Genomic DNA, 26,843 nt, shown 5'->3' on the forward strand with positions numbered 1-26,843 from the left:
TCCTGTGGACCTGACACCATGACGCCAAGAGAATTTTTTGTGCGCCTGGGCATGACGAAGGCGTGTACCGAATTTCGTCCGCCTTCGCAAAACCAACCCCAACAGCACGGGTTTTTAGAAAATTTGTAGGGGGCGCTACAGGGCCATTTTGCCATGGACGCAACTCCACTAAAACATATAGGCCACCAGGCCTAACAGGCCTGGCAAAATTGGTGAGTTTTGGCACACGGGAAATCACCGAAAAGTGCGAAAATTGCGGAAAAATAATAATAGCGAATACAATAGGGCCTTCGCAGCTTATAGCTCGGGCCCTAAATATAACAGATATAAGAGTAAGTTAAAATATGCACTAGCAAAGAAGGGGAACAATAGGCCACCCGTTAGCTCTGGCTTTCTTGCTTTTTTTGGTAACTATAAGAAACACTCTAAAATGAAAGAATTAGTTTTAGACTTTAGAATGAGTCTTATTATTTTAGTTTATGCTTATCAAGAAATCTCAGTGAAGTCAAATAGGACTTTTGCAAAAGAGACTGGAGCAGTTGATCTGTAGTTTACGACTGGAACCCAGAGACTGCAGTAACAACCAAGTCAACAGTGTGTGGCAGCATTGTATCGCATGTCAACCAGTACTTATGAAAGAAAACGTGCGTCTAGTATGCTAGTACCCAGAACAATAGACGATTCAGTAGGCTTTGGTATAATAGTTGCCAGCCTCTCAATGCAAATGCAAATGCAAATGCAAATCTAAACTTATAGCCAGCCAATGCAGTGTCTAATCAAGTAGGTCACAAATGTAGGTATGCTAGTCTTTAGCCTCTCCAATGCTAACACCAGAATTTCCTTGCTGATAGACAGCAGAGGAAGTATCCAATCAAGTGGGTCACCAGCCAAGAGAAGCTAGTTGTTCAACATCAGAAATACCTCCCAGGTAGAATAAGTACTTGCTTTCTCCTTTGCCACCAGTTGCTCAGTTAAGTACCTGACTTTGGAATGGATATAGCTTTCTGCGACAAGTATGTAACCACCGCCGGGTGCTCAATAGTCTTAATTTGGGCCCTTATACTACGCCACAAAATCAAGAATGAGTTGTGCAAGGGGTTCAACATTCAAACCGGCGTCCACCAAGGAGACATGGGATCTCTGCTCCTGTTCCATATTGTTATCAAAAGCATGTACAAGGTAATGGACGGTCAACGAGGAGTACAGTTTGGTCTTGACGACTTTGTGACCGACCTCATGTTTGCTGATGGCAACGCCATCTTTGTAAGCGATAATAACCGAGGCCACGGACATCTTATATGACATTGCCCAGACTGCAATGTCATACTGATTGAAGATCAACACAGAGTCTTACAGCGGATGGAACGTAGGCCACTGTCCACCTCGATGTAGTACAGAATGAGCAGGTCCAAGAGTTGAAGTACCTCAGTTCATTAGTCCAAGAACTTAAAGTAGCATTGACCGCGGAGACCCACAGCAGAATTGGACAGGCAGCCACAGCATTTTTTCTCCATCAGATGGTGCTTATGGAGGAAATAGAATCGAAGTTCCAATGAAACCATCTGCGAACAGTGTCAATGGTATGTTGAAACTATTGAAACCTCTGCCATTAATCGTTAGAAAGGGACTTTGTAGCCCCCACAGGCACTTGGTGTCCTACATGCGGTGCGTGATGCATATTCTGAGAGCGGCAGTTCTGTTCCTACCCTCAGCCATAACCATACACAATGACTGCTTTTGATGAATACTGGAAATAAGTTCCCTACTGCAATACAGCTCACACTACTGATGACCTTTCCTCTACTGTAGCGTTGTGACTCTCATGATGTAATGATTTCAACTTTTGAATGGTAAATTGACTGTATTTATATTGCGCTTTTCATCAACTTGACCACAAAGTACTTTTTCACTTCCAATGACCACCCATTCACACACACACACACACACACACTCACTCATACAGCACTTCTTACTCACATATAGTCATAGTCCTATAGTATTACACTTATTGAGGCAAGTATGTTCTCTGCAAAATCAACATTGTCTACTACCTACCGATTTTTGCTAAGAGCTTTAAAAGGAGCTATTTATTTATTTTTGCCGCTGCCCGCTTTGCTTTGTCCTGTTTGTTTTGCTGCTTATTTTTCTATTTGTCAGCCATGGCATTTCTTTTTGACCATACAATCACTAGACTATTTTACTCATCAGATAGTCTATGGACGTTCATAGATTGTAGTTTTCATAGATTGACAGTTTTGCAAAACTTGCCTTCCGTTCAAGCCAGTTGAACGGCATAATCCAGTCAAAGAGGCTAGATTTCTTCTTTGTGACTGAAACCTGGAAAAGGAACAAGGAACATGTTTCACTTCTTGAACCTGCAAATTCAACTTTTATCAGCTCACAGAGGAAGTCAGGCTGCAGTGGGGAACCCATTTCAGCCACGTGTATCCACGATCTTAGGTAAGGGTTGGAACAAAAATGGAACAAAGATGGAACAGTAAATTGAAAGCTTTGCCTTTCGGCTCAGTTCCCTCTTCCCGACAACGGATAGGCATAGCACCCTCATTACTGCTGACAAATCCCATCTGTTTATCTCTCGCTGGAACTTTCCATCACTCATGAGCAAGATACCAACATACTTGAACTTCTCCAACTGAGGCAGGGACTCCCGACCTGTAGGGAGCTCTCCACCTTTTTCCGATTGATAAACATGAACTCAGACGTGGAAGAGCGGACTCTCATCTCAACCACTTCACAATCAACTGCAACCTGGTCAAGTGTACACTGAAGGTCTTGGCTTGAAGAAGCCAACAGAACCACATCATCTGCAAATAGCAGAGATGAGACCCTGAGGTTATCAAACCAGATGCCCTTCTCTCCCCGACTATGTCTTGAAATTCTCTTCACGAAAATCACAAATAGGATCGATGACAAGGGGCAGCCTTGACGAAGTCAAACAATCACTGTAGATGAGTTAGACTTTGTGCCAAGAATGTAGACACAGTTCTTGGTTTGGTTATATAGAGAACAAATAGCTTGCAAAAGCGACTCTGGTACCCCATACTCCCGCAGCACCTTTCCACAGAATCCCTTGGGGGGACATGGTTGTAAGCCTTCTCCAAGTCCATAAAACACATGCAAACTGGAACTCCCATACCCCCTCAGTAACTCTGTGAAGGTAAAGATCTGCTCCACTGTTCTACTACCTGGGTGAAAACCACACTGCTCCTCCTGAACTTGAGGTCCAACAGTCAGTCGGCACCTCCTCTCCAACACCCTGGAGTAGACTTTACCAGGGAGGCTGAGTAGTGCGAGCTTCCTGTTGGAACACACCCCCGTTTCTTTAAAAAAACATGGGAACTGCCACCCCAAAGGCGTTATCCTCGACTTTCATGTGACAATAAAGAGACGTGTTTGCCACAACAGCTCCACCATGTCCAAAGCCTTTAGCATCTCAGGGTAAATCTTGTCCACTTCGCTTTTTAACCACCCTGGTGACTTCTTCCCCCAAGTCCTCAGATTCTGCCTTCTTAATGGAGGACATGCTTGCCAGATTGAGAAGATTGTCAAAGTGCTCCTTCCACTGCCTGACAATATCCTAAGTTTGGGTCATCAATTCTTCACCCAGGCCAAGCATAACCTGGGACTGACAACTGGAAGTACTTCTCCATGGCCCACGCCTGAGTTTTGATTTCAGGAACCACCAACGTTTTCACGCTAGATATTCCACTTTCAGCTTGGCACTAGTCAAGTCACTTGGCACATGTTAGCTGTTTCAGGTGACCCATGAGACAACCAAGCCTTTAAGGCCTCCTTATTCTTCCTCCTTATTTTTATACGCTGCTTCCCTAACAACAAGCCCTGGATCACCAGTGATGTTAAGGACATCCTTAACAGGAAGAAGAGGGTATTTAAGGATGGTGACAGAGAACAGCTGAAGCGAACTCAGGGTCCGGCTGAGAGAGGCAAAGGAGGAATACAGAAGGAAGGTGGAACAGAAGCTGCAGCGGAACAACATGAGGGAGGTCTGGGATGGCATGAAAACCATCACAGGCTGCAGGAAGAAGGGCAGCAGCACAGATGAGGGGGATGCTGAGAGGGCAAACCAGTTAAACCTGTTTTTTAACAGGTTTGATACTCCAGCTCCCACAGCCAGTGACTGCCCACTTCACACCCTTCACACCCCCATCACGTCCATCATCACCTCAGGTGGCAGAGTAGCCCCACCCGCCACACCCATGAACAGTTCAACCCCCCCCCCCACCACAACAGACATTTCAACCCCCCTCCGCTTCACTATTACCAAGGAGCAGGTGAGCAGAGAGCTGAGGAGGCTGCGCCCAGGGAAAGCAGCATGGCCACCCAATCTGGTGCTGCTCAATTGGGACTACTAATTGATTTGAGACTTGTTCTCTCTACTATGAACAGCCAGCACACATCAACAAACTGTAACTTACCCAAGTAGCAACACCAAGATCATAAATACATAAAAGGGCGGCTGTAGCTCAGGAGGAAGAGCAGTCGCCCACCAATCGGAAGGTCGGTGGTTTGACTCTGGCTGCTTCCCTGGGCTACATATCGAAGCGTCCTTGGGCAAGACACTGAACCCCACGTTGCCCCCCCAGTGTATCATTGGGGGTATGAATGTGTGTGAATGCTTAGAAAGCACGTAGTTATGTGCATCTTAAGACTTGCTGGTGACGTGGGGTGAATGCAGCATGTAGTTTGAGTGGTCAGTTAGACTAGAAATCTTTACAAGTACAAGTCCATTTACCATAAAATATGCACATTACGGTGGGAACCAGCAGCTCGACAAAGGGAAAACTAGACAGCATATTCGCAAGCGTTTGTTGATGTTAATGCTACAGGCTATGGTTGGCACGTTAAAACTGGGTCAACGTTGTCGTGATATAACGTTACAAGCAATTTAACGTTAACTAACTTATTATATAGATGTTGAAATTTCTACCTTATTGGTTCGCTCATTTCTCACACTGTCTTACCTCAATCCTGGTGACTTTTTCCCTCTCTTCAGTTAAACGTCACAGCATCGCGGACACAATAGGGCAGGGATGGGGTTGGGGGTGCATTAAGTCTCCTTGGGCCGTGATAGATTGGTGTTGAACTGTCATTATACCGTCCGAATCGTCTGAGTGGTTCATGCCACGTCGAATCAAACCCACGCCTGATGATGAATGTCATCAAAAGGGCACAAAGCCAAATTGCGAGGGCCCAATAGCCATGGCCCTCGTGGAATTCCTGCCCTGGTCCTATTACATTATGTGGACACTCAGTAGAATGAATGAATGAATGAATGAATGAATGAATGAATGAATGAATGAATGAATGCCCTTTATTGTCATTATACAATGTACAACGAAATTGGAGAGCTTCTCCTGTGCTCAGTTCAAAACAATTAAAGGAAAAACAAAACGTAAATAAAAAGTGCAGATTTGCAAAATAGTAAAATAAGAATAAAAAATATAAAAGTATTTAAAAAGTATTGCACACAGTGTCCAAGGAGAACAGTAGCAGCAGTTTTCATGTAACTGTACATATTATTTACATGTGAGCGTTCAGGGTGTTAATGGCTTTAGGAAAGAAACGGTTTGTCCTTGCTTGTAAGCATCTGTAGCGCCTACCAGACGGCAACAGCTCAAACAGCAGAGAACCAGGATGTGACCTGTCCTTGGTGAGCTCTGCTGAGGCACCGGGTGGAGTGGATGTCCATCAGGGAGGGCAGAGGGCAGCCAGCTATGCTCTGTGCTGCTTTGACTGTCCTCTGAAGCCTCGCTCTGTCTGCCTCGGCTTCAGAGGACAGTCAAAGCAGATGTTTTTTCATTCTCAAAATGTTTCAAAAGTGTCAGAACTTGTTGATTGTGTCAACTGTATTAAAGCATGAATGGCTAACAATTTTCTCCAGTTGAACACAGAAAGTGTTTATCTCATCTTCTGAGCATGTCTCACATGATATTAAGATATATATATAGATATATATTATCCTCTGCAACCAAACCTGCAGTGCGAAGTTCCAAACGCATCAGTTTCAGAATCCAATTTAAAAATATTACATAAAAGCTTACTGGAAAGTTGAGTGTAACTTTAAGAAACGTGGAGTACAAAAGTAAGTTCACTGAATTAGGATAGCTGGCTATTTTGGCTATGGTTGTTTCTATTGCTTTAAATAAAAGTGTCTAATAAATGACTAAATGTAAATGTGTCTGATTGAATCTGTCTTTACCCACAGCCCTGGCTGAATTGGAGACAGATGAAGTGGTTCCCCAGCTGCTGTCCAGGCAGAAGGCTCACCTGTCTGTTCATACTGTCCACACCCTAAAGCATCATGGTCACTGGTCCATGGATGTGCAGAGAGAAGTTCATCCTGAGCCACAAAACATCATTGTGTTCCTGCCTGCCTTTGGAAACAACCTGTATCTAAATCTAACACAGGACCATTCAATTCTCGCGAGTGACTTTGTTGTGGAGGAGAGGCTCAAAGACCAAAGAGTAGTTGTCAACCACTTATCCACAAACCAGCTTTGCTTTTACTCCGGCTTCATCGTCAACCATACGGACTCTTCGGCTTCACTGAGCACCTGTGGCGGTTTGGTAATTCTATCTAAAAAAATTTTGACTTGCTGATAATATGTGATGTTATATAAATCAAGCAGCAGAGCTCAGATTAATCCATTTTAAGATAATGAAGATAAGAAGAAATGTTGGAATCACCCCACTTGAGTTATGCTCATCCAGCTTTTTTAATTAGTAAAAAAGAAAAAATACAGATATGACACAAAGCAATTTTATTTAATAACTGAACATTTTTCAAACAAAGTAGAAAATAAAACCCCCCATTTGTGTTGTGTAGACAACACCTGTTCATTCCTTGAGTTAGGTCCCTTTTTTTTGCTTGAAGGAATCTTTGGTCAGTGTAAACCCTAGAACACTAACATCGTCACGTAACGACGTCACCCATACGATGCACACGTCCCAAGAATGGGTGGACCCAAATAAAAGTTACCAGATGCATTTTATATATGTACTTTTTTAGGAATCTCCTTAACAGTTAATTTTTCACTAATTTTAGAGCCTTTCTCTTGGTTCCCGCTGATAGCTTTTGTGTTTTATGAGGTGTTGAGTAGCTGGAAATAAAAGAAGAGCACTGTCATTTACCATGTATTGTTGTATTTTAATACATTTTGATGAGAAGTATTATTTTGGGGGGGTATATTATATTGGGTAAAATGCACCGAACATTAGTGTGGTGTTATAAAAATGTATGTTAGTGTTCTAGAGTAGTGGCTTAAACAAAAAAACAAAAAAAATGCTCAGGTACAAGGACTGGGCTGAAAATGTGTGGAAAAAAAAAACTGAAAATGTCCAAAGAAAATCTCTGAAAGACCTTCAGAAAGCTGGAGAGCTATTGATATGTACACTTTAAAGATTACAAGAAAGTCTGGCTGCTTGGAAGGAAACAGAAAGAAATAAGGGCTTGATCAGGGCATTTACATGACAAGACATTTACAATGACTCGTAGAAATAATCCACATATAGACATGTACAAGAAAAGGGTGATTGAGAGGAAATGAGAGGGGAAAACTAAATGATTTTATTGCACATTATAACTCAGTTTCCACTTGGTGGCTTTTTATGGTGTTCTTTTCAGCATCTTACAATTGAGAGTACATGAAACATAAAAAAAATTCCAGTATTCTGTCCTCTTAATGAGGTTCCATGTTCAAAGATAGACATATGGTTCACAGGGTGACTACATAACTTAGGCATCATGATTTTTGTAAATTTGTGAAATAACAGAACACATTAGTGTTTCTATCATCTACACGATTTAAATTGTAATTGAGTCACTCAGTGGCACACTGAGCACCAAAAAACATGGGCAAAGTGAAAGAAAATTACATTGCTTATCTTTAAAGTTTTGGAGGTATTCTACCAAAAGGCCAGAAGAGGGCACTATGGTACACAACTTTGCCTGTTTTCAAGCTGAAAGTGGAATATCTAGCGTGAAAATGCACTGCTCCTAGTCCTCAATTAGTGGTCTGTACTCATGCATTATAAATGTATTCACTATTATTGAGCACTTTAAAGCCTATGGAACTTCGTCAAACTTCAATCTGTCTGTCATACATGTCATGCAAGGGATTATCCTTCCATAATGGTTCCTCCTCTTCTTTCTCTTTCTCACTGGGTGTCAGATGCCTGAGACAGTCACGTAGCAGGTCATCATTGGGGGCCATCTTTCAATTGGATTTTTGTTGTATTGTTTTGGATAGTGGTTCTAATGCTCACTTGCCCCCAGCTTACCCCCTTCCACTTAGTGTACAGTCTCAGGATGCTGGACTTGGGGTGAAACCCTCCATGCATTTTGAGGAGCTTTCTTGTTCTGATATCAGTGGCTTCTATCCACTCTTTTGGCCAGGTAATTATACTATGAGGGTGTCTGGTACACGGCAGGACATACTTGTTTATGGCATTGTTCTTCTCATTCAGCTGATGCTTCAGGACCTGCCTTACTCTTAGTAGATTGACCTCCTTGTAGCCTCATCATGGTTGCCTTAATGGTTGTGGGACTCCAGTAGTGATAGATCTTGCAATTCCAAGTGACTGCAACATCAAAAGGAAGGAATAATAGAAGCTTAAGAAATACCAAAGGCTGAAGGAGGAAGTTGAAAAGATGTAAATTGTGAAAGCAACATTGGTACCAGTGGTAATCGGAGCACTATGGCTGTGACCCCCAAACTAAACCCCCAAACAAAATTGAATTAAATCAAATGAACCCATTGGAAATATAAATATTTAGAATAAAATAGTACATGAGTACAAAAAATAAGATTAAGATCAGACAACAACTCACACTGGGTCGATGGCCAGGGAGTAAAAGTGCGTTTTTAAACGAGTTTTGAAAATAGCTGGAGAAGGCGTCTGACCTGCAGTGGCAGCTCGTTCCACATTTTGGGAGCTGCAGCTGAGAAACCTATGTCTCCTCTTGGTTTATAAAATCTTTTAGGTACTGTTAAAAGCATGTCAGCTGATCAGAGAGCACATGATGGCATCTGAGGGTGAAGCAGCTCAGAAGAATAAAAAGGGGTAAGACCTTTGCAAGACTTGAAAACAAATAAAATCATTTTAAAATGGATTCTTAAATGGAAAGGAAGCCAGTGAAGAGATACATTAATCCAGGCATGAGGTAATACGAGAATGAGTCTCTAGGTGGCATCTAGACAGGAGGGCCTTGATTGAAAGGACAGCAGCCTCAGCTGAAAAAAAACACGATTTAACCACAGCAGTGATTTATGAGTCAAGTTTTAGGCTGGGGTCCATTTCACACCTAAATTAGTGAAGTTGGAATTTTTCATGTGGGGCCAGGGAGGACAGGTCAATGGAGGGAGTGCAACTGGGGCCACTGCTGTTTAAATACAGCATAACCTCAGTCTTTTTTCATTGAAATTAAGAAAATTCAGTGCTATCTATCCCCTGATGTCACTGAGACATTCAAGGAGAGGCTGAACGGAACAGGAAAGGAAGATAGACTTGACATCTGCATGTATATGAAACGAGATACCATGCTTTCTGAAAATCGCACCAAACGACAGCAAGTAGATAGAAAAGAGGAGAGGTCTAAGAATGGAGTGTTGTGTCTGAGTACCCAGAGGAGGGCAGCCGAGGCAGAGGTAAAATCATGAATCTTGATACAGAAACTCCTGTCAGAGGTAGGCACCTTTGCAGAGCCAATGATGCCCACACATCGTTCCAGCCAGGAGATGAGAATGTAATGGTCCACAAAAGCAGCTGCTAAATCCAAGTAGCAAACAGTCCCTAGAATATGTCACTAAAATATATAATTAAAAGCCCTTAAAAGAGCAGATTCAGTGCTGTGGGGTACCTTTATCTGAAACTGGAATACGTCCAAAATTATATGTTCATCCAGAAGGGAGCAATTTATTTTCCAAGATGGGCCTAAAATTAGACAAAACAGAAGGATCTAGGCCAAATTTCTTCAGTAGAAGTTGTACCACATGTTTAAAGTTGCTTGGCACCACACTATAGGCCAAACTACTGTTAATAATAGAAAGCATAAAGGGATCAATGGCAGGAAAAACCTTAAGAAGTTGTGAAGGAGCACCATCACAGGGGGAGCCTGATGGCTTCATACTGGTAACAGGAAACAGGAAAGGGAGACAGGCTCAAATTGATCGAACACAGCAGAGCAGGGGACCAAGATGGACGGGTCATGGGAGGGAAGTGAAATACAGACCCTTGTGTTAACAACCTTGTCCAAGAAGAAATTAAGAAATGTATCACAAAGTTCTCTGGAAGCTTCCAGAGGGACAGCTTCAAGAGCATTAAGAATACGGGGGATATGAGTTATCAGTGGTGACGTCGGAGAAATATTTTGCTCTAGCAGTTTTCACAGCTCTTTGATAACAGCACCAGCTTTCTCTCATCATCTCAAAAGAAACATGTAATTAGTCCTTTTTCCACTTTTGCTAATTTCTTCTACACTCTTGTCTAATGCCACGGGTCCGATCTGGGCTTTGTTCACCTCATTTTTAATTGAGGCCCCAGAATTAAAATATAGATAAAGCCCTTCAATGCTGGAAGACATAATGGGCCGAGAGTCTACATGACTAAAAACAGTGGGAAACTGAGCAACGGTGGAAGGGTTAAAAACATGGCAGTACCGAGCAGGAGCACAGGGTTTAGCAAGTTGATAGACAGGAATAAAATCAAATAAAACGTAGTCTAAAAACACCACATCACTGATTTCAAAGTTACAGATAGGTAAACCATAAGATAAAACAAGGTCGAGTGTGTGTGTACGTTCATGGGTAGAGTTGTTTATCAACTGAGTGAGGTCAAAAGCGTCCACTCAATGACTATTGAAATCCACAACAATTACAACTTTTTCATTTTTAAGCGTAATTTCACCCAAGAAATCAGAAAAGTCCCTAAAAACATCTTTGCTATACTTTGGTGGAGAGTAAACCACCACGCACAGCAGCGGAGGAGAGTGGCCCAGCTCGAAGAAGCTCAGTTCAAAGCTGGAGAAAGCAGCCTGAGGGGACAGCTGCTTAAAGTCAAAATGTTTGGGTATTAAAGTAAGAGCAGCCATAGGACTCACCAAGAGACATCCCTGTGTCCGTCACACTGAGAAGTCCAATCCCTGAGATGTGAAGTCCTTCGGGATAAAAGTTTTGTTCGTTATGGATTTGGCATTCACCAGACCCATCTTGATGGGTGCCAGATCCAGAGAAGCAGAAGTTGGGGAAGTGGATGCTAGCACCTGCAGGTTCCAGCGATTTGCCTCTCGCTCATACAGGAGTAGGGGGTTGGGCACGGGGGTTGAAAGTCTTGGGGCCTCATGTACAAAAAAGTGGCGTACGCTCTTTCACGTCAACGATCAGATGTATCAAAAGCGAAATGATCGTGGAAATGTGCGGTGCCTCACGCCAACTTCAGGGCTGACGTACGCACTTTTCTTCAGCTGTTGATTCTTTAGCGATACTTAGAGGTGATGTTGGGAAACTGTTATTCAAAAACATCAAAGTCTACCTCAACCATAATTCCTGGATGACCAGGGAGATCCAAAGGTTGCTAAAGGAGAGGGACTTCAGGTCCGGTGACAGGGCCTTCTACACCACAGCCCATGCCAACCTGAAGAGGGTCTTCTGAGAGGCCAAATCGGACTACAGGAGGAAGATCTAGGACCACCTGAACAGCAAGAACAGCAGGCAGGTGTGGTGGAGCATCCAGCACATCACAAACTACAGGCTGTCAACCCACAAAAAGCAGCTGGACCCAATGGCATCTCAGGATGTGTGCTGAAGGACTGCGCAAACCAGTTGGCTGGAATCTTTACCAGGATTGTCAACCAATATGTTTACACAATTAAGGACACATGCATTATATGTTTGTGTTGTTAGTTTAGGTTCTTATAGTTTTTAATTTATCTTTTTGTCATCTATTTATCTTACTTTCATATTTTCTATATTTTGTATGCACTGGGAACTTGCCCCTTTGATTTCATTGTGCAATGCCTCATTGTCACAATGACAATAAAGATTCTGATTCTGTCCTGTGATTTTGTCAGCCTTTTGAATCAGTTCATTTAACCTGTTGGCATCTCTGGCACTGATGCTGCTCACCCAGCAGACCACAGCACAGTAGATGGCACTCAATATCAGAGGCTGGTGGAAGATCTCCAGCATTTTACATTGAAAGTTTTGAGCGCAGATGCACACCTAAGTGCCTGTTGCGCACCACAGCTTCACCCTCCTTACCGATGATGTTAATGGACTTGGTCCGAGATCTGTTTCAATCACCATCTCCTTGACCTTGGTAACATTGAGAAGCAGATGATTTCTGCAGGACCACTCAACAAAGCTATCCACCATTTCTCTGTACTCTGGCTCCAGTCCATCTCTGATACACTCCACCACTGCAGGGGATAACTTTTGCAGGTGACATGACTCAGAATTTGACTTAAAGTTTGAGGTGTACAGAGTTAAAAGGAATGGAGACAGGACAGCCCCCTGTGGTGCACCTATGTTACTAACCACCACATAAGTAGTGTCCTCCCCAGCCAAATAAACTAAGGCCTGTCTAACATATAATCAGCAACCCAGGAAACAGTAGATGTGCTGACACCATCCTGAGCAGCTTTTCACTCAACAGAATGGGTTGTATGGTATTGAAGGCACTGGAGGATTAAAAAACTATCCTCACAGTGTCACTCTACCATCCAGGTGAGAATGAGTGCTTTGCAGAAGGTAGATGAGAGCATCATCCACACCAACATGAGCCTAGTAGGCAAAGTGAAGAGGGTCCAGAGAAGGTCTCACCTGTGGTCCAAGGTGAGCCAGAGCCAGTGTCTGCAGAACTTTCATGACATGCGATACAGGGTCAACTGGTCTGAAGGCATTGAGGCCAGATGGGGTGGCTTTCTTTGGTATCGAAACTAAACAGAATGCTTTTCAAAGCAACAATACTCTTTCCCGCAACAGGCTCAGGTTGAAGATGTGTTGCAGGGTGGTAGACAGCTGGGCAGCACAGGAATTCAGGACTCTGGGACTGAAGCATTTGGGCCTGTAACCTTACCTTGGGGTCTCTCCAGTTCATGGTCCATCAGGGGGTCCAGTTGAAGAGCAGATTCACCCAGTCTGTGGTGTCAAAGCAGCCCTTCAGAGCCTAGCTGGCTTCCTGACTCTACCTCCTCACAGTCTTTGTGGAGACCAGCAGCCTTTGAACTCCAGAAACATAGTGAGGTGTTAATAACACCAGGTTGTGATCAGAGTGGCCAAATGAAGTAAGGGCTGTCGCGCTATAAATATTTCACATTTGCATATAGAAGGTCCAGTGTACTTTCACACTAGTGCTTTTTGGTCCGGACCAGAGTTGGTTTCCTTGGATGGTCCGCTACTTTGGGCAGGTGTGAAAGCTCATCTGAACTCTGGTGTGGACCAAACAAGCGAGTTCTGCAAATTAACCCCATGGACTATCCAGTGAACCAAAGAGAGGAAATGAGTGCAGAGAGTAGAGAGGAGGTGCAGGCTCTTATTGATATATGGTCAGAGGACTATATATTGTGATTGTATGTGGCTAGGGCTATTACTTGTAGTGAACAAGCTGGCTGAAGGGAATGGATTTCTGTTTTCAGTCCTAGCCAATCAATGAGCTGGGTTTTCTTCTTCCTCGTGCTTTTTTCCCTTCCTGGTCAGTGTTAATTTCGGGCAATAGCGCCCGAAATGAGTAGCTGTTGTAACTGCGTGACATTGTTCAGGCGGTATGGTCTGCTTTCAGAAGTGCAGTGTGAAAGTAAACCATACCAAATTTTTCGGTATTCCCTGCCCATCGAACCAAGTCCCTTAGGCTATCCTGGTGTAAAACTACCCTTGCTGCCTCTTGTGGTGTAGTCAACTAACTGATGAAAAGGGCAGAGAGTAGAGTCGAAACTTGCAGTCGAAATCGGCAGTTATAACTATGATTGCCTCTGAATGTTTAGACCTTAGCTGAACGACAGTGGTGTGTATTGCACTGCGTGCCACTTCCTCTTCAGTTGATGATGGGACATAAACACCAACAAATATGTCAGAGGAGAACTCTCTTAACAAATAATATAGACACATGCTCACGGCTAACAGTTCAATGTCCAACAAGCACAGATGTTCCTTAATGTCCAGGATTACACCACTTAATTTAATGTTCAATCCACAGCTATTAGTAACTGGTAACAGAGAAGGACGTATTATTGCCCTGCTAGCATCCCCTCTGGCTAGCTATCAAATATAGAATGGATTTTTTTTTATTTATACTTTTCTTTTTTATAGTTATACAGGGGTTTGTACATAGACTTGATTTGATTGCTTTTAAGGCCAGGTAGTAAACCCTTTGGAATTTTTAGAAATGACTTTTTCAGATCTTAATGAAACAATTAGTGAATGTGAAGGACTTTATTAAGAATTTAAAATGTTTTTACCAAGACAAGTTTAGAGGCAAATGGATATAAATGAAAATTTCATTTCTGATACTAATCAGAGATGAAAATACTTGCATTTTTCTATATCTGTCACGAGGAGGAGGTGGAGGCGAGGAAGGAAAACCCAAGTGCAGACAATGACTGAGAGCCAGGAAGCAGAATGAAAAGTAAACTGTTTACTTATAAACTAAAGGTGCGGCAAAACCAGAAAATATTGATCAAAGAACTGAATACTAGAAAACAACAAACCAAAAAGGTAGACCAAACTACGAAAGCCAGAAATAATACAGAACGTCATCTTCTCATCTCTATTCTCTATCTTCAATATTCCGTCAATATTCTGACTTTTCCTCGCGGTTTCCGGAGTTTGATTCGCGGAGGCGGGGCTTGAAGTAGGCTTACGCTACACTTTCAGCCAATGGTATGCCTGAAACTGTTGTGACGTCTGCCTGGGCGTATTTTGTAAGGCGACCTGCAACGAGGGCGCCTCAAAGCAACTCGACTCCTGCATTCCTCCGTCTCATAAACATTTGTTCAGAGGATTCTAAAAACACCATAACTTGTTAAGATATAAAGGGTAAAGATATAGCATAAACTTAGGATATAAAGACATCAAAACAACATAACATAACATAACATGATGGTTATGAGTCTCAAAATTCAGATAGATATCTGTAAAGTTATGAAGTATGAATAACGAACCAAACAATGTTATTTTCCTGTGTTAAACACAGAATACAATAAGAAACAGCTGAAGCATTGGTTAACAGTTGCATTATTTCATATAAATGTCATATGCAAGTTGTTGACTTAGTTTTGGGTTTAACTATTCAGTACTACGAGCCACTCAGGGGCAATGTGGCTCCATAAGCTGAATAGTCATTTTCCAAAATAATAATATCTTCCTTATCGTTCCACGTATGATCATGAAAAAGGTCTTAAAATGCAGCTTGTGATATCACTGAGAACATGAAAGAACTTGAACAACGATATAAAGCACATTCAATACAGTTTGAAGATTCAGCTAAAAAGTGATTCTGGGTGAGATCCTTTTGAGAGGTCCATGCAGCGACTGTCTCTGGCTTGAATCAGAGTCAGGACAAACTGTCACCATTGTTTACTTTGACCCATATAGGGTCGGAAGGGTCCTGTTCTGGTTTTCCCCAATACTCTCCTGAGAGGGTCCGTTGTTTGTTCAGCTTCGTTAGCACTAAGATATTAATGCATTTACCTAAATGTATGGCACAGGTCTGTGGAAAGAGGGGCTGAGAAAACTCCCCCAAAATGCTTTCATGGGCAAAGGTTGTTGTAAATTTCTCTTCTTTAATGTAGAAATCCCCCATCTGGTATTTCCACACTGACCATCCCCACAAAAGAATGTTGCAGTCATTTAAAGTCTTAAGTTTGTATTAAATTCCACACTTGAGTTCGCTACAGATGTATGATCATAAAACTGATCTTGAATTTGGACTGTAAAAATAACATTTTATTTGTCATTCAGACATCCACTTACATTGACATAGAACAAATTACATTTCTTGGCTAAAGGACAGTTAGAATTAGAATAGAATAGAATTAAAATTATGGAGTCGGTTAGCACCGCCGCCTTACAGCAAGACGGTTCCAGGTTCAACTCCCGGCTGGGGCCTTTCTGTGTGGAGTCTGCATGTTCTCCCCGTGTATGCGTGGGTTCTCTCCAGGTACTCCGGCTTCCTCCCACCGTCCCAAAAAACATGCATGTTAATGTTGTTAATTGGTGACTCTAAATTGTCTTTAGGAGTGTGAGCATGCATAGTTGTCTCTGTGTGGCCCTGCGATGGACTGGCGAAGTGGTCCGACATTAAGGTGGATGAGAAGGGGAGACCAGCTGATCACTGCCGAAGTATGGCCAAAACAAGCAGGGGGGACAGGAGAAGAGGGGCCCACCCTGTTTGAACAGGGAGTTGGCACAACTATGGGTGACACTGCTCTCTCAGGGATGGGGGGTGTGGGAGTGTGGGTGACTCTGATTAAAGGTAAATACCTATATTTGTGCAACTCACAACAAACGTGTTCATACAGTAACCTATAGTGCAGAAGTGTGCCGGGGAAAAGGTGAGGGTGATTAAGACATTTCCCACTTCACCCACGGGGTTATTAACATTTGCACACAGAGACGATCAGGGTTTTTTTAGAAAGATCTGAAGCTGTTGTTTAACCAGCAAAAAAACAGCAAGTTACTAACCTTAACCACCAACTATGATGCTGTGAAGACGGGATAGAAATTGGGGGCCCACATGCTCAATGCACGTCACGAGGAATAATATTAGGACAATTACACGAATAAAGTTACTCACCAAGAAGCCACCCATCGCCGCAGTGCCAGTTTGTAGTCTGTTCTCAACAATTCTGTTACTGAATGTATGAATCTTGCGTTGAACCAGGCCACCCCCACAATGTTGGTTGATTGCATTTACACATCACTGTACATTGATCGTGTAGCTAACACTCTTAATGCTGCTGTATAGGTTGCCATGACAGCGCCAGAAGTCAACGTATGCGGTCGTTGCGTTTTATTGCGCCACTTTTTTGTGCGTACGCACCCTTTGTACATGAGGCCCCAGGTGGTTCTGCCCCTGGTGGTTCTGCACCAGATGCTGCAGTACCTCCTGCCGGAGGTCAGCAGGCTGAACAGTCAGTTTTGTGGGTGAGAAGGATCTGTGGATATCCTCAGTGCTGTGGTCACACAGCGTTTTTGTGTCCATGTCCAGAGAAGTCCCAACAATTTTCTCAGCTGTTCTCACCACTCTCTGAAGAGCCCTCCAGTGTGAGACTGCAGCCAGCAGCCCAGATGGAGATGCAGCTGGTCAGCACGCTCTCGATGGTTCCTCTGTAGAACGTGGTGAGAATGGGAGATGGGGGGTGTGCTCTTCTCAGCTGGCGCAGGAAGTGAAGGCGTTGGTGTCCTTTCTTCACCAGAACTGCTGTATTCTGTGACCAGGCAAAGTCTTCTGTGATCTTCAAAATGTTTCAGAAAAGCAGCAGGGTGGTTATTCTTATCCAACACCTTTTTTGTCAGTTGCTATTAAATTAATGGAAAACAGAGCCTGGATTATAGGGATTTTGGTCTTCACTTCATCAGATGCCAGGACTGGAGTAAGGATTTAGTTTAGATTTTGCATTGAGGGTTTCCTGGGCAGGCGTTCTGTTGTCATCAGCACCAAAAGTCAAAGTAGATGAGGCTGGAATCAATCAGACTGGAAGCAAGAGTGTTTAGCAGAGAATATTCTTTAATACGGCATACACAAGGTCATACAGCTCTCATGCATCAGTGATAAGACCTCGAACAAAGAAACCAGGTCCTGCTTATGTTCTAAGGTATGTGCAAAACACATGTCTGTCTTTTTCACGTTATCAGTCAATGAGATTTTTATCATTATGGATCAACTAGCTTTGTAGCTTGAATCAAAGTTTCCCTCACAAAAGCTCTTTAAAACAAATAGCCCTTGTGAGTACATACATTTTTTTTTTTTTTTTTTTTTAAAACACACCCTCTTGCAACATCAACCGAAGCTCCATTCCTTGTTCGGAGAGAGAGAGGGAGAGAGAGAGAGAGAGAGAGAGAGAGAGAGAGAGAGAGAGAGAGAGAGAGAGAGAGAGAGAGAGAGAGAGAGAGCCAACAGCCAATTCGACACTGTGCAGGACCCATCAAGAGCTGCCTGACAGATGAACCTACAATCTGCACAAGAAACCCAGGCAGGGGAATTAGGGCAATACCCTGGTTCCAGTTCCACTAGCCATCTACTCCCAATACAAAAGCTGTCCAGCTGGATGTGTGTGTCACTTCAACTCAAAGTAGGATCAATGGCTTCTTCTCTTTTTGCTTGTTATAACTGATGTCTTGAGATTAGTAGTAAATTAATTTCCAAGTTGCTAACAGTTAACATATTTCTTAAATCTAGAGTCCCAACATTTAATTTGGCTCTGTGATTGTTTCTCCATTCTTTTGCCCAATTGGGTCATCTCCATATTCAGATTCATATGGTTAAATATTTTCTTAACTCACCCCACACACTGAAAAAAATAACTCTACTACTTATAACCTTATAACTCTATAACTCTACTTATAACTCTATTTATATATATATTGTAAGTATTTGCATGCAAATGATTTAAGTAAACTTTAATCCTGCAATATTAAGTAAAACTCACTTGCCAGTATCAAATAAACGTTACTTTCCATAAAACATTACAGTTGTGAAAATATTAAGTAACATTTACTTGATTACATCCAAGTTTTAAAATATATTTATTTAAACAAATTAAGTAAAGTGTACTTGCTTCTCATTGGCAGGAACATCATTTTACTTCAAATTTCAAGTTTTACTTAGTATTTTACGTAAAACTTAAACAAAAAGTTATTTTTTTTGAGAACACAGTCTCTAGAACTTAAAATGATGAATCTTACATATCTGTAGAATTTGCATTACACTACTAACTAAAATTAGGTAGTCCACCCATCCATCCATTTTCTATACCATCAATCCGTCAAGGGGCTGGAGCTTATCCCAGCAGTCATCGGGTGAAAGGCGGGGTTCACCCTGGACAGGTCGCCAGTCCAAGGACAATTTAGAGTCACCAATTAACCTAACATGCACAGTGGGAGGAAGCCAGAGTACCCGGAAAGAACCCACGCATACATGGGGAGAACATGCAAACTCCACACAGAAATGCCAGGCGGGAAACCTGGAACCCTCCCGCTGTGAGGCGACAGTGCTAACCACCACTCTGGGTAGGTACCAGATAACCAGATATCATTAAATATCTTTCGTCACACTACATGCAGATATATTATATATTATTACAAATTTAAAACAGAGCGGTAAAAATGTACCGCTCGTACGTGCTCCACCTTGCTGAGCGTGATGCTGCTGTGACGTCCGGAGCAGTGTCGCTTCATGTGCATGCGTTTCGAAACCCTACACTTTCAGAGTAAAGTTTATGTAAAATTTTTAGGTTTATGGACATACATCTATTAAACATTTAAATGATATGAGGAAACCGAAGTAAAACTTACTTTTCCCCAATAATTCATCTGTTACGTTAATAAAATGTTTAATTTTACTTAAGAAACTCTAGTACTTACTGAATCTTAAAAATACTACAGGGTAGAAATGATGACAGTTACTCTAATAGAATTTATCGCACCAAAAAGTCACTTTTTTCAGTGCATTTTTTTCTACCTCGTGACAGATATTTCATGTACAACTGTAGTTCTCATATTACACACAGATTTTCTGCTTTTAAGGTTCATGCTTTGGTTGATGCCATGTTTGGTTAATGTTTTAATAGATACTCTGCATTTATTTGAACTGTTTGTGTTGGATGTGTTGCTTTGGCGAGTCAGTTCAAGCAAGTGCAAGTGGGGTCATGAGACAGATTCATATTAACCCTCAGGGGTCTGAGCCCATTTTGGCTGTTTTTAAATACTTTTGATTTTGCCTTTATATACAACATAAAAAAATGCTGAAGCTCATCAAGAGAATGCCAAGAGCAGCAGTAATCAGAGCAAAGGGTGGCTATTTTGAAGAAAGTAGAATATAAAACATGTTTTCAGTGATTTCACCTTTTTTTTGTTAAGTACACAACTCCACATGTGTTCATTCATAGTTTTGATGCCTTCAGTGAGAATCTATGTCATGAAAAATGCATTGAATGAGGTGTGTCCAAACTTCTGTACTGTATGTAATCCATTCTTTCCAATTTTCAATAAATACTTCTTAAATTGAAGGTAATTCTTTCCATTACATAGATGTTGTACACAATAGCAATCCATTCATCTACACTCGGTGTTTCCCTCTTCAGCCATTTCTTCGTTATTGATTTCTCACCAGTAATATTCTCAGTAAATATTTATCTTTGTTCCTCCACTCCAGTTCCTCTAGATCCACCAAATATAACAAATTGAAACAAAAAGTTATTTTTGTTGAGAAAACAGTCTCTAGAGTTTGATATATGCCCAACCAAAATGGGGTCACAGCCGGGCAGCACCAGAATATGTGGTAGTTATTCGCCTCTTTGCTTCCACAATGTCTCCAACATTCTGTCTGATTGGAATATGATCTCTTTTGATATGGAGTGCAGAAATAGCTAATTAGATTTTTCCATGCAGGTCAAAAGCTTTAAAGAATTATCTTGATCGGTAAGGTATTTGTTTAATGATGGATCACCAATCAACGCAGTGACTGGGAGTCCTCTTCCCATTGTTTGTTCAATATTTTTCCATCTGGCCTTCTAACTAGGAGTACACCAGCCTATTAAAGGCCTAAGTTGGGCTGCCTTGTAATAGTCTTTTAGAATAGGAAGAGCTCGTCCTTCTTTTTCTTTTGATAGCTGGAGTATTATATCGTATCCTAGGTTTTTTCCCAGCCCATATGTATCTAGAAATGAATTTGTCCCAATCTTGAAATAGTTTTTCTGGAGATTCTAAGGGTATTGACTGAAAAAGGCATAAAACCTTTGGCAGGATGTTCATCTTGATGGATTCAATATGTGAACTGAGGCTTAGATATGGTATCAGTCTCCATCTGTGAATATCTTATAAGGATAATTTCCTTAATCACAGGTTTATAATTAATTTCTGCTATTTTTGACAGATCTTTAGGAATAATATGGATTCCTACATATTTTATGGATTTTTCATCCCTGTTTAGCTGGTGTTTCTGACAGAGATCAATAGGATTGTAGTCAAAACTAAGAATCTGTGTTTTTTGAACATTTAATTTGTAACCTGAGAAAGAGCCATATTCATTTAAATATGACATTAGTGCTGGCAAAGATTGTGATGGATTACGTAGATTTATTAAAACGTTGTCTGCAAATAATGCCAGTTTCTGATGGTCTACCATTTTTATCCCCTCAATTGCTTTATTTTGTCTTATTCCTTGAGTTAAAGACTCAATAAAAATAGCAAAGAGAAGAGGGCTCAGTGGGCATCCTTGTCGAGTTGATCGTTCAAGTATAAATGATTCTGAGAGTTCTCCATTAATCTTCAGCCGTGCTGATGGGTTTTTGTATAGTGATTCTATTGTTTGTATTATTGTCTCATTAAAACCAAATTTTTCCATTACCTTGAATAGGAAGGTCCATCTCACAGAATCAAAGGCTTTTTCTGCATCTAAGCTTACTATCATAGCCTGGAGGTAGTTTTGGGTGATATGTCTGATAATCCGTAGTGTGTGTCTTGTACTGTCTTGGGTTTGTCTATTTTGAATGAATCCTGTTTGGTCTAAATGTATGATCTGTAGCAGAATCTTATCAAATCTTTTAGCAAGAATAGAGGCAAATAACTTGTAGTCTAGGTTTAGTACACTAATTGGCCTGTAATTAGCGCATTCTGATTTATCCTTTCCTGGTTTTGCAGTAACCGATATTATCGCTTCCTTCCAGGAAACTGGAGTCTCTTTTGTCTGCACAACCCAATCAAATGTCTTCACTAAATAGGTGTCAATACCGCTCTTAGAGTTTTGTACCATTGTGCTGTATACCCGTCAGGACCTGAGGATTTCTTTGTTTTCAGTCTTGTTATGGCATCTTTCACTTCTTCTGTTGTTGTTGCTGACATTAATGTATTATTTTGAGTTTCAGAAAGGACTGGCAGATTCACTGATTTAAAAAAAATCGTCCATTTTGCTGTCGCTATCTACCAGTGGTTGAGTGTAAAGTTTTTCATAATAATTTTTTAAACAACTTTTGATCTTATCAATGTCATGGTATGTTTGTGTAGTCAAAGGGTCCTTTATGGAGTAAAAAGTATTATCCGCTTGTTGTTTTCGCAGTTTAAAGGCAAGGAGTCGAGCTTGTTTACTACCTCCTTCATGGTGTTTTTGTTTAGTGTATATTCATTTTTTCTGAATTTCCTGTGCGTAAATTTCATCTATTTAATTTTCATCTCTATTTCTATACGAAGTGATTTTTTATGCTGTTCTATTTCTAGTTCGTTATGGAGTTTCAATCCAGTTTTTCCTTCCTGCATTTCTTAATCAAGGATGCCATGACGATTAATTTGCGTCTCATTACTGCCTTGCATGCGTCCCAGAGTGCAGTCGGTGACACCTCTCCGTTATCATTAAGTTTTAAATATCCCTCTATTTCATTTGTTAAGTGTTCTGCCGTGTCTTTATTTAAGATACTGGAGTTCATTTTCCAGAGTGTTTCTTTATGTCTAGTTCTTATGTTTACTGACATAAACTGGGCAGTGGTCTGATACATCCATACATCTTATGTGACATTTTTCAACCCACTGTTTGTCCTTCTTAAACATCAGGAAATAGTCGATTCTTGAGTATGTTGAGTGTGGGTGGGAGAAGTAAGTATAGTCCTTAGTTGTCAAGTTATTTTCTTTCCATACATCAGCTATATCTAGTTCTGTCATTAAGGTGCATGTTTTTTTTCAGCAATATGATTGGGTTTGGGAATTCTTGTACCAGAGGAGTCCATGTTTGGGTTTAGAGTTATTGGGGAACTCCGGTATTTTTAAACCTGGACCTTATTTCTGGCATGAAATACGTTTACAATGGGGAGAACAAGTATTTGATACGCTGCCGATTTTGCTGGTTTTCACACTTGCAATGCATGTAGAAGACTGTAATTTTTATCATAGGTGCTCTTCAAGTGTGAGTGACGAAATCTAAAAATAAAATCCAGAAAATCCCACTGAATGATTTTAAAATAATTAATTTGCATTTTATTGTAGGAAAAAAGAATTTGATACATCAGAAAAATTAAACTTAATACTTGGCACAGAAACCTTTGTTTGCAATTACAGAAGTCAGACGTTTCCTGTAAAAATTACAGTCGTGCAGTCTTACAATTACATGCATTGCAAGTGTGAAAACCAGCAAAATCGGCAGCGTATCAAATACTTGTTCCCCCCACTGTATCTACACACCGAGAACAGTTTGGCAAAAGTCGACGTCCTTTGGGAGCTATTTAGACAACTTGCGATCAGCGTATATCCATATAACGGAGTGAACAGGGCAGGGACGATGCAGCCTCTAAATAAGGCATTATCTGTCTTTATTTCACCAATACTTTAAGAAGAATGAATGAATGAACGTGTGCTATAGCTCTGTTAGCTCATAGCTGCTGTTATGTAACTACTTGCAGCTATAGGAGAGCTAACGGAGGGATTTCTTCTTGCAAGTTATCGAAATAGCTCCCGAAGGACGCCAACTTTCGCCAAACTGTTCTCAGTGAGTAGATAAACGTACGTCATACCAGAAATAGGTCAAGGTTTAAAAATACTGGAGTTCCTCTTTAAATTGAAGTCTCCGCCACAAATTGTTATTCCCTCTGATTCCACCATTATTTTGTCGAATATTTGTTGATAGAATTTGGTCCTGATGATGCATATATATTGTACAGAGTTACTAAAACACCATCAATCTTACCCTTAATCAAAATAAATGTACCTTCCTTGTTTGTTATTTGTGTTAGATGGTCATAGACAATATTCCCTGAAATTAGAATGGCCACACCTACAATTTGTCATCTCAAGGCACTTAAATAATATAGTCCAATTCAAGCCAATTGGAATTCAATTCATTGTAATCATAATCCAATTCATTCATATAGAGCCAATTCAAAAAATTAATATCCCAGCTAAGGAAACCAACAGATTGCACAGAAACTTGTCTTCAGTCCAATCTCCCGTCCTGAGCCTGAGGGACTGTGGAAAGGAACGACTCCCTTTAACAGGAAGAAACCTCTGGCAGAACCAGAACCAGGAAGAAACCTCTGGCAGAACCAGAACCAGGAAGAAACCTCTGGCAGAACCAGACTCAGGAAGGGTGTCCATCCGCCTGGACCAGCTGGGGTTTGAGAAGACAGAAAAGAGGGAAAAGAGGGGGAAAAACACCATAACGCCATTCAAAGGATATCTGTTGGAACAGGGAAACACAAGTTAATAACCACAATAATGTCACATGTACATAATATCATTTGAGAAATTAAACAGGAGGAAAAAGAGAGCAAAGTGAGGAAAGGTGTGACAGATGAGGTCCCCCAGCAGTCTAAGCCTATAGCAGCTTAACTATGGGATGTTTCAGGATTACCTGAGCCATCCCTAACTATAAGCTTTATCAAAAAGGAAAGTTTTAAGCCTAATCTTAAAAGTGGAAAGGGTGTCTGCTTCCTGGACATTTACTGGCAGCTTATTCCACAGAGAGGGGCCTGATAACTGAAGGCTCTACCTCCCATTCTACTTTTAGAAACTCTGGGAACAACAAGTAAACCTGCAGTTTGGGAGCAAAGTGCTCTGTTAGGAAAATATCTTACAATGAGATCATTAAGATATGATGGAGCTCGGTCATTAAGAGCTTTATATGTGAGAAGAAGAATCTTAAATTCTATTCTGAATTTAACAGGGAGCCAATGAAGATAAGCTAAAACTGGAGAAACATGATCTCTCCTGTTAGTTCTCATCAGAACTCTGGCTGCAGGGTTTTGGATCAGCTGGAGGCTTTTCAGAGAATATGTGGGACAGCCCAATAATAAGGAATTACAGTAGTCCAATCAGATTCATAAAGAATCTCATGAAATCATCACTGCTGAGAGTTAAAGGAATACATGGCTCAACAGAGCTTGAACTCTTTGTCAGCCTGGCTACAGCGCTGAAAAGAAACCTGGGATTATTCTTATTCTCTTCTATCAATGATGAATAATAAGCAGTTCTAGCTTTACGAAGTGCTTTCTTATACGTTATTAAACTATCTTTCCAGACTAATTGAGACTCTTCTAAATTAGAGGAACGCCACTGTCTCTCCAGCTTTCTTGCAGTCTGCTTTAACGCAGCTGTGAATTATACCAAGGAGCCAACCTCTTCTGACTGATTACCTTCCTTTTCAGAGGGGCAACATTGTCCAGTGTTGTACGCATTGAAGCTATAGTGCTGTCAACAAGAGAGTCAAGTTCTACTGGAGTAACATTTAGGTAGACGTCCTCTGTCATATCTGCACATGGCAGTGAAGAAAAGAAGGATGAAATGAACTCTTTAAATCGGGTTACAGCATTCTCTGACAGACACCTTCTATATGTAAAATTCTTCTCAGAAGCCGTATAATCAAGTAATGTAAATTCAAAAGTTATTAAAAAATGGTCAGACAAGACAGGGTTATGAGGGAACACTGTTAACTGTTCACTCTCAATGCCATAAGTCAGCACAAGGTCAAGGGTATGATTAAGGCAGTGAGTAGGTCTGTGAACACTTTGAGAAAATCCAATAGAGTCTAATATAGAATTAAAGTTAATATTTAGGCTGTCATTTTCAACATCTACATGAATATTAAAGTCACCCACTACAATGACTTTATCTGTACTCAGCACTAACTGGGATAAAAACTCTGAGAATTCAGAGAGAAACTCAGAATAAGGGCCAGGTGGACGATACACAACAACAAACACAAGAGGTTTTTGTGATTTCCACTTTGGGTGGGAAAAACTGAGAATCAGAGATTCAAAAGAGCTAAAACTAATCTTGGGTCTAGGACTGATTAGTAACCCTGATCTGAAGATAGCTGCCACTCCTCCTCCTCTGCCTGTGGTTGGAGGAACGTGAACATTTAAATAGTCAGAGGGAGTTGATTCATTAATGCTAACATGATCCTCCTGCTGTAGCCAGGTTTCTGTAAGACAAAATATATCAATATGATGATCACAGATCAAATCATTCACTAACAGAGACTTCCAAAGGAGAGATCTAATATTCAGCAAACCACATTTAATAGTTTGATGTTTTTCTTCAGTTAAAGTTTTTGTTTTAATTTTTTTTTGCACAAGAGGATTTGCTCCTTTTGTGTTTTTTGATTGAGGGGGGGGGGGGGGGGGGGGGGGGGGCAGCATCAGGTGGGAAGCCGCAGAGAAGTGTGTAAGACTACAACTCTGCATCCTGGTCTCAACCCTGGGATGTCATGTTTTTGGATGACTAATAAATTTGTCCATATTTCTAGAAATGAGAACCGCTCCTTCCAAAGTGGGATGGATGCCGTCTCTCCTCATCAGACCAGGTTTTGGGCGCCAGAGAAACAGCAGGTTTCGTTGAAAGAACTGCATTGAAAAAACAGATATTCCTTGCAGCGAGAAACAGAGGTAGTTGTCCGTGAAGAGAGCTGGCAGAAGCACAGCAGCTGTGAAGTCACACAGCACTTGAAAAGATGAACAAAGGTTGCTCTCTGTGGTTGTGCTCTCGTTTTATCTCTTGCTCTTTCACAAAAACACACCAGACACTCCTGTTTACTCTCACACCCACTCACACATATTTATGATACCACAAAAACAAAGGACAAAGGATATCAACTTCACAGTAGACGTC

The 26,843-nt window shown here is 41.2% G+C and overlaps 1 protein-coding gene across 1 annotated transcript in view; it reads left to right on the plus strand.

Moving 5' to 3' along the window:
• The window catches only part of adamts17 (ADAM metallopeptidase with thrombospondin type 1 motif, 17), a 174,604-nt gene that overhangs the window by 11,892 nt on the left and 135,869 nt on the right, over positions 1–26,843 (plus strand). The window contains exon 2 of the mRNA XM_072381119.1: positions 6,248–6,609. Coding sequence (XP_072237220.1) covers positions 6,248–6,609 — 362 coding nt within the window. The remainder of the gene's footprint in view (positions 1–6,247; positions 6,610–26,843) is intronic.

This window comes from Leuresthes tenuis, unplaced genomic scaffold (genome assembly GCF_036924035.1).
Source record: "Leuresthes tenuis unplaced genomic scaffold, fLeuTen1.0.hap1 SCAF_2, whole genome shotgun sequence".
Lineage (NCBI taxonomy): Eukaryota > Metazoa > Chordata > Actinopteri > Atheriniformes > Atherinopsidae > Leuresthes > Leuresthes tenuis.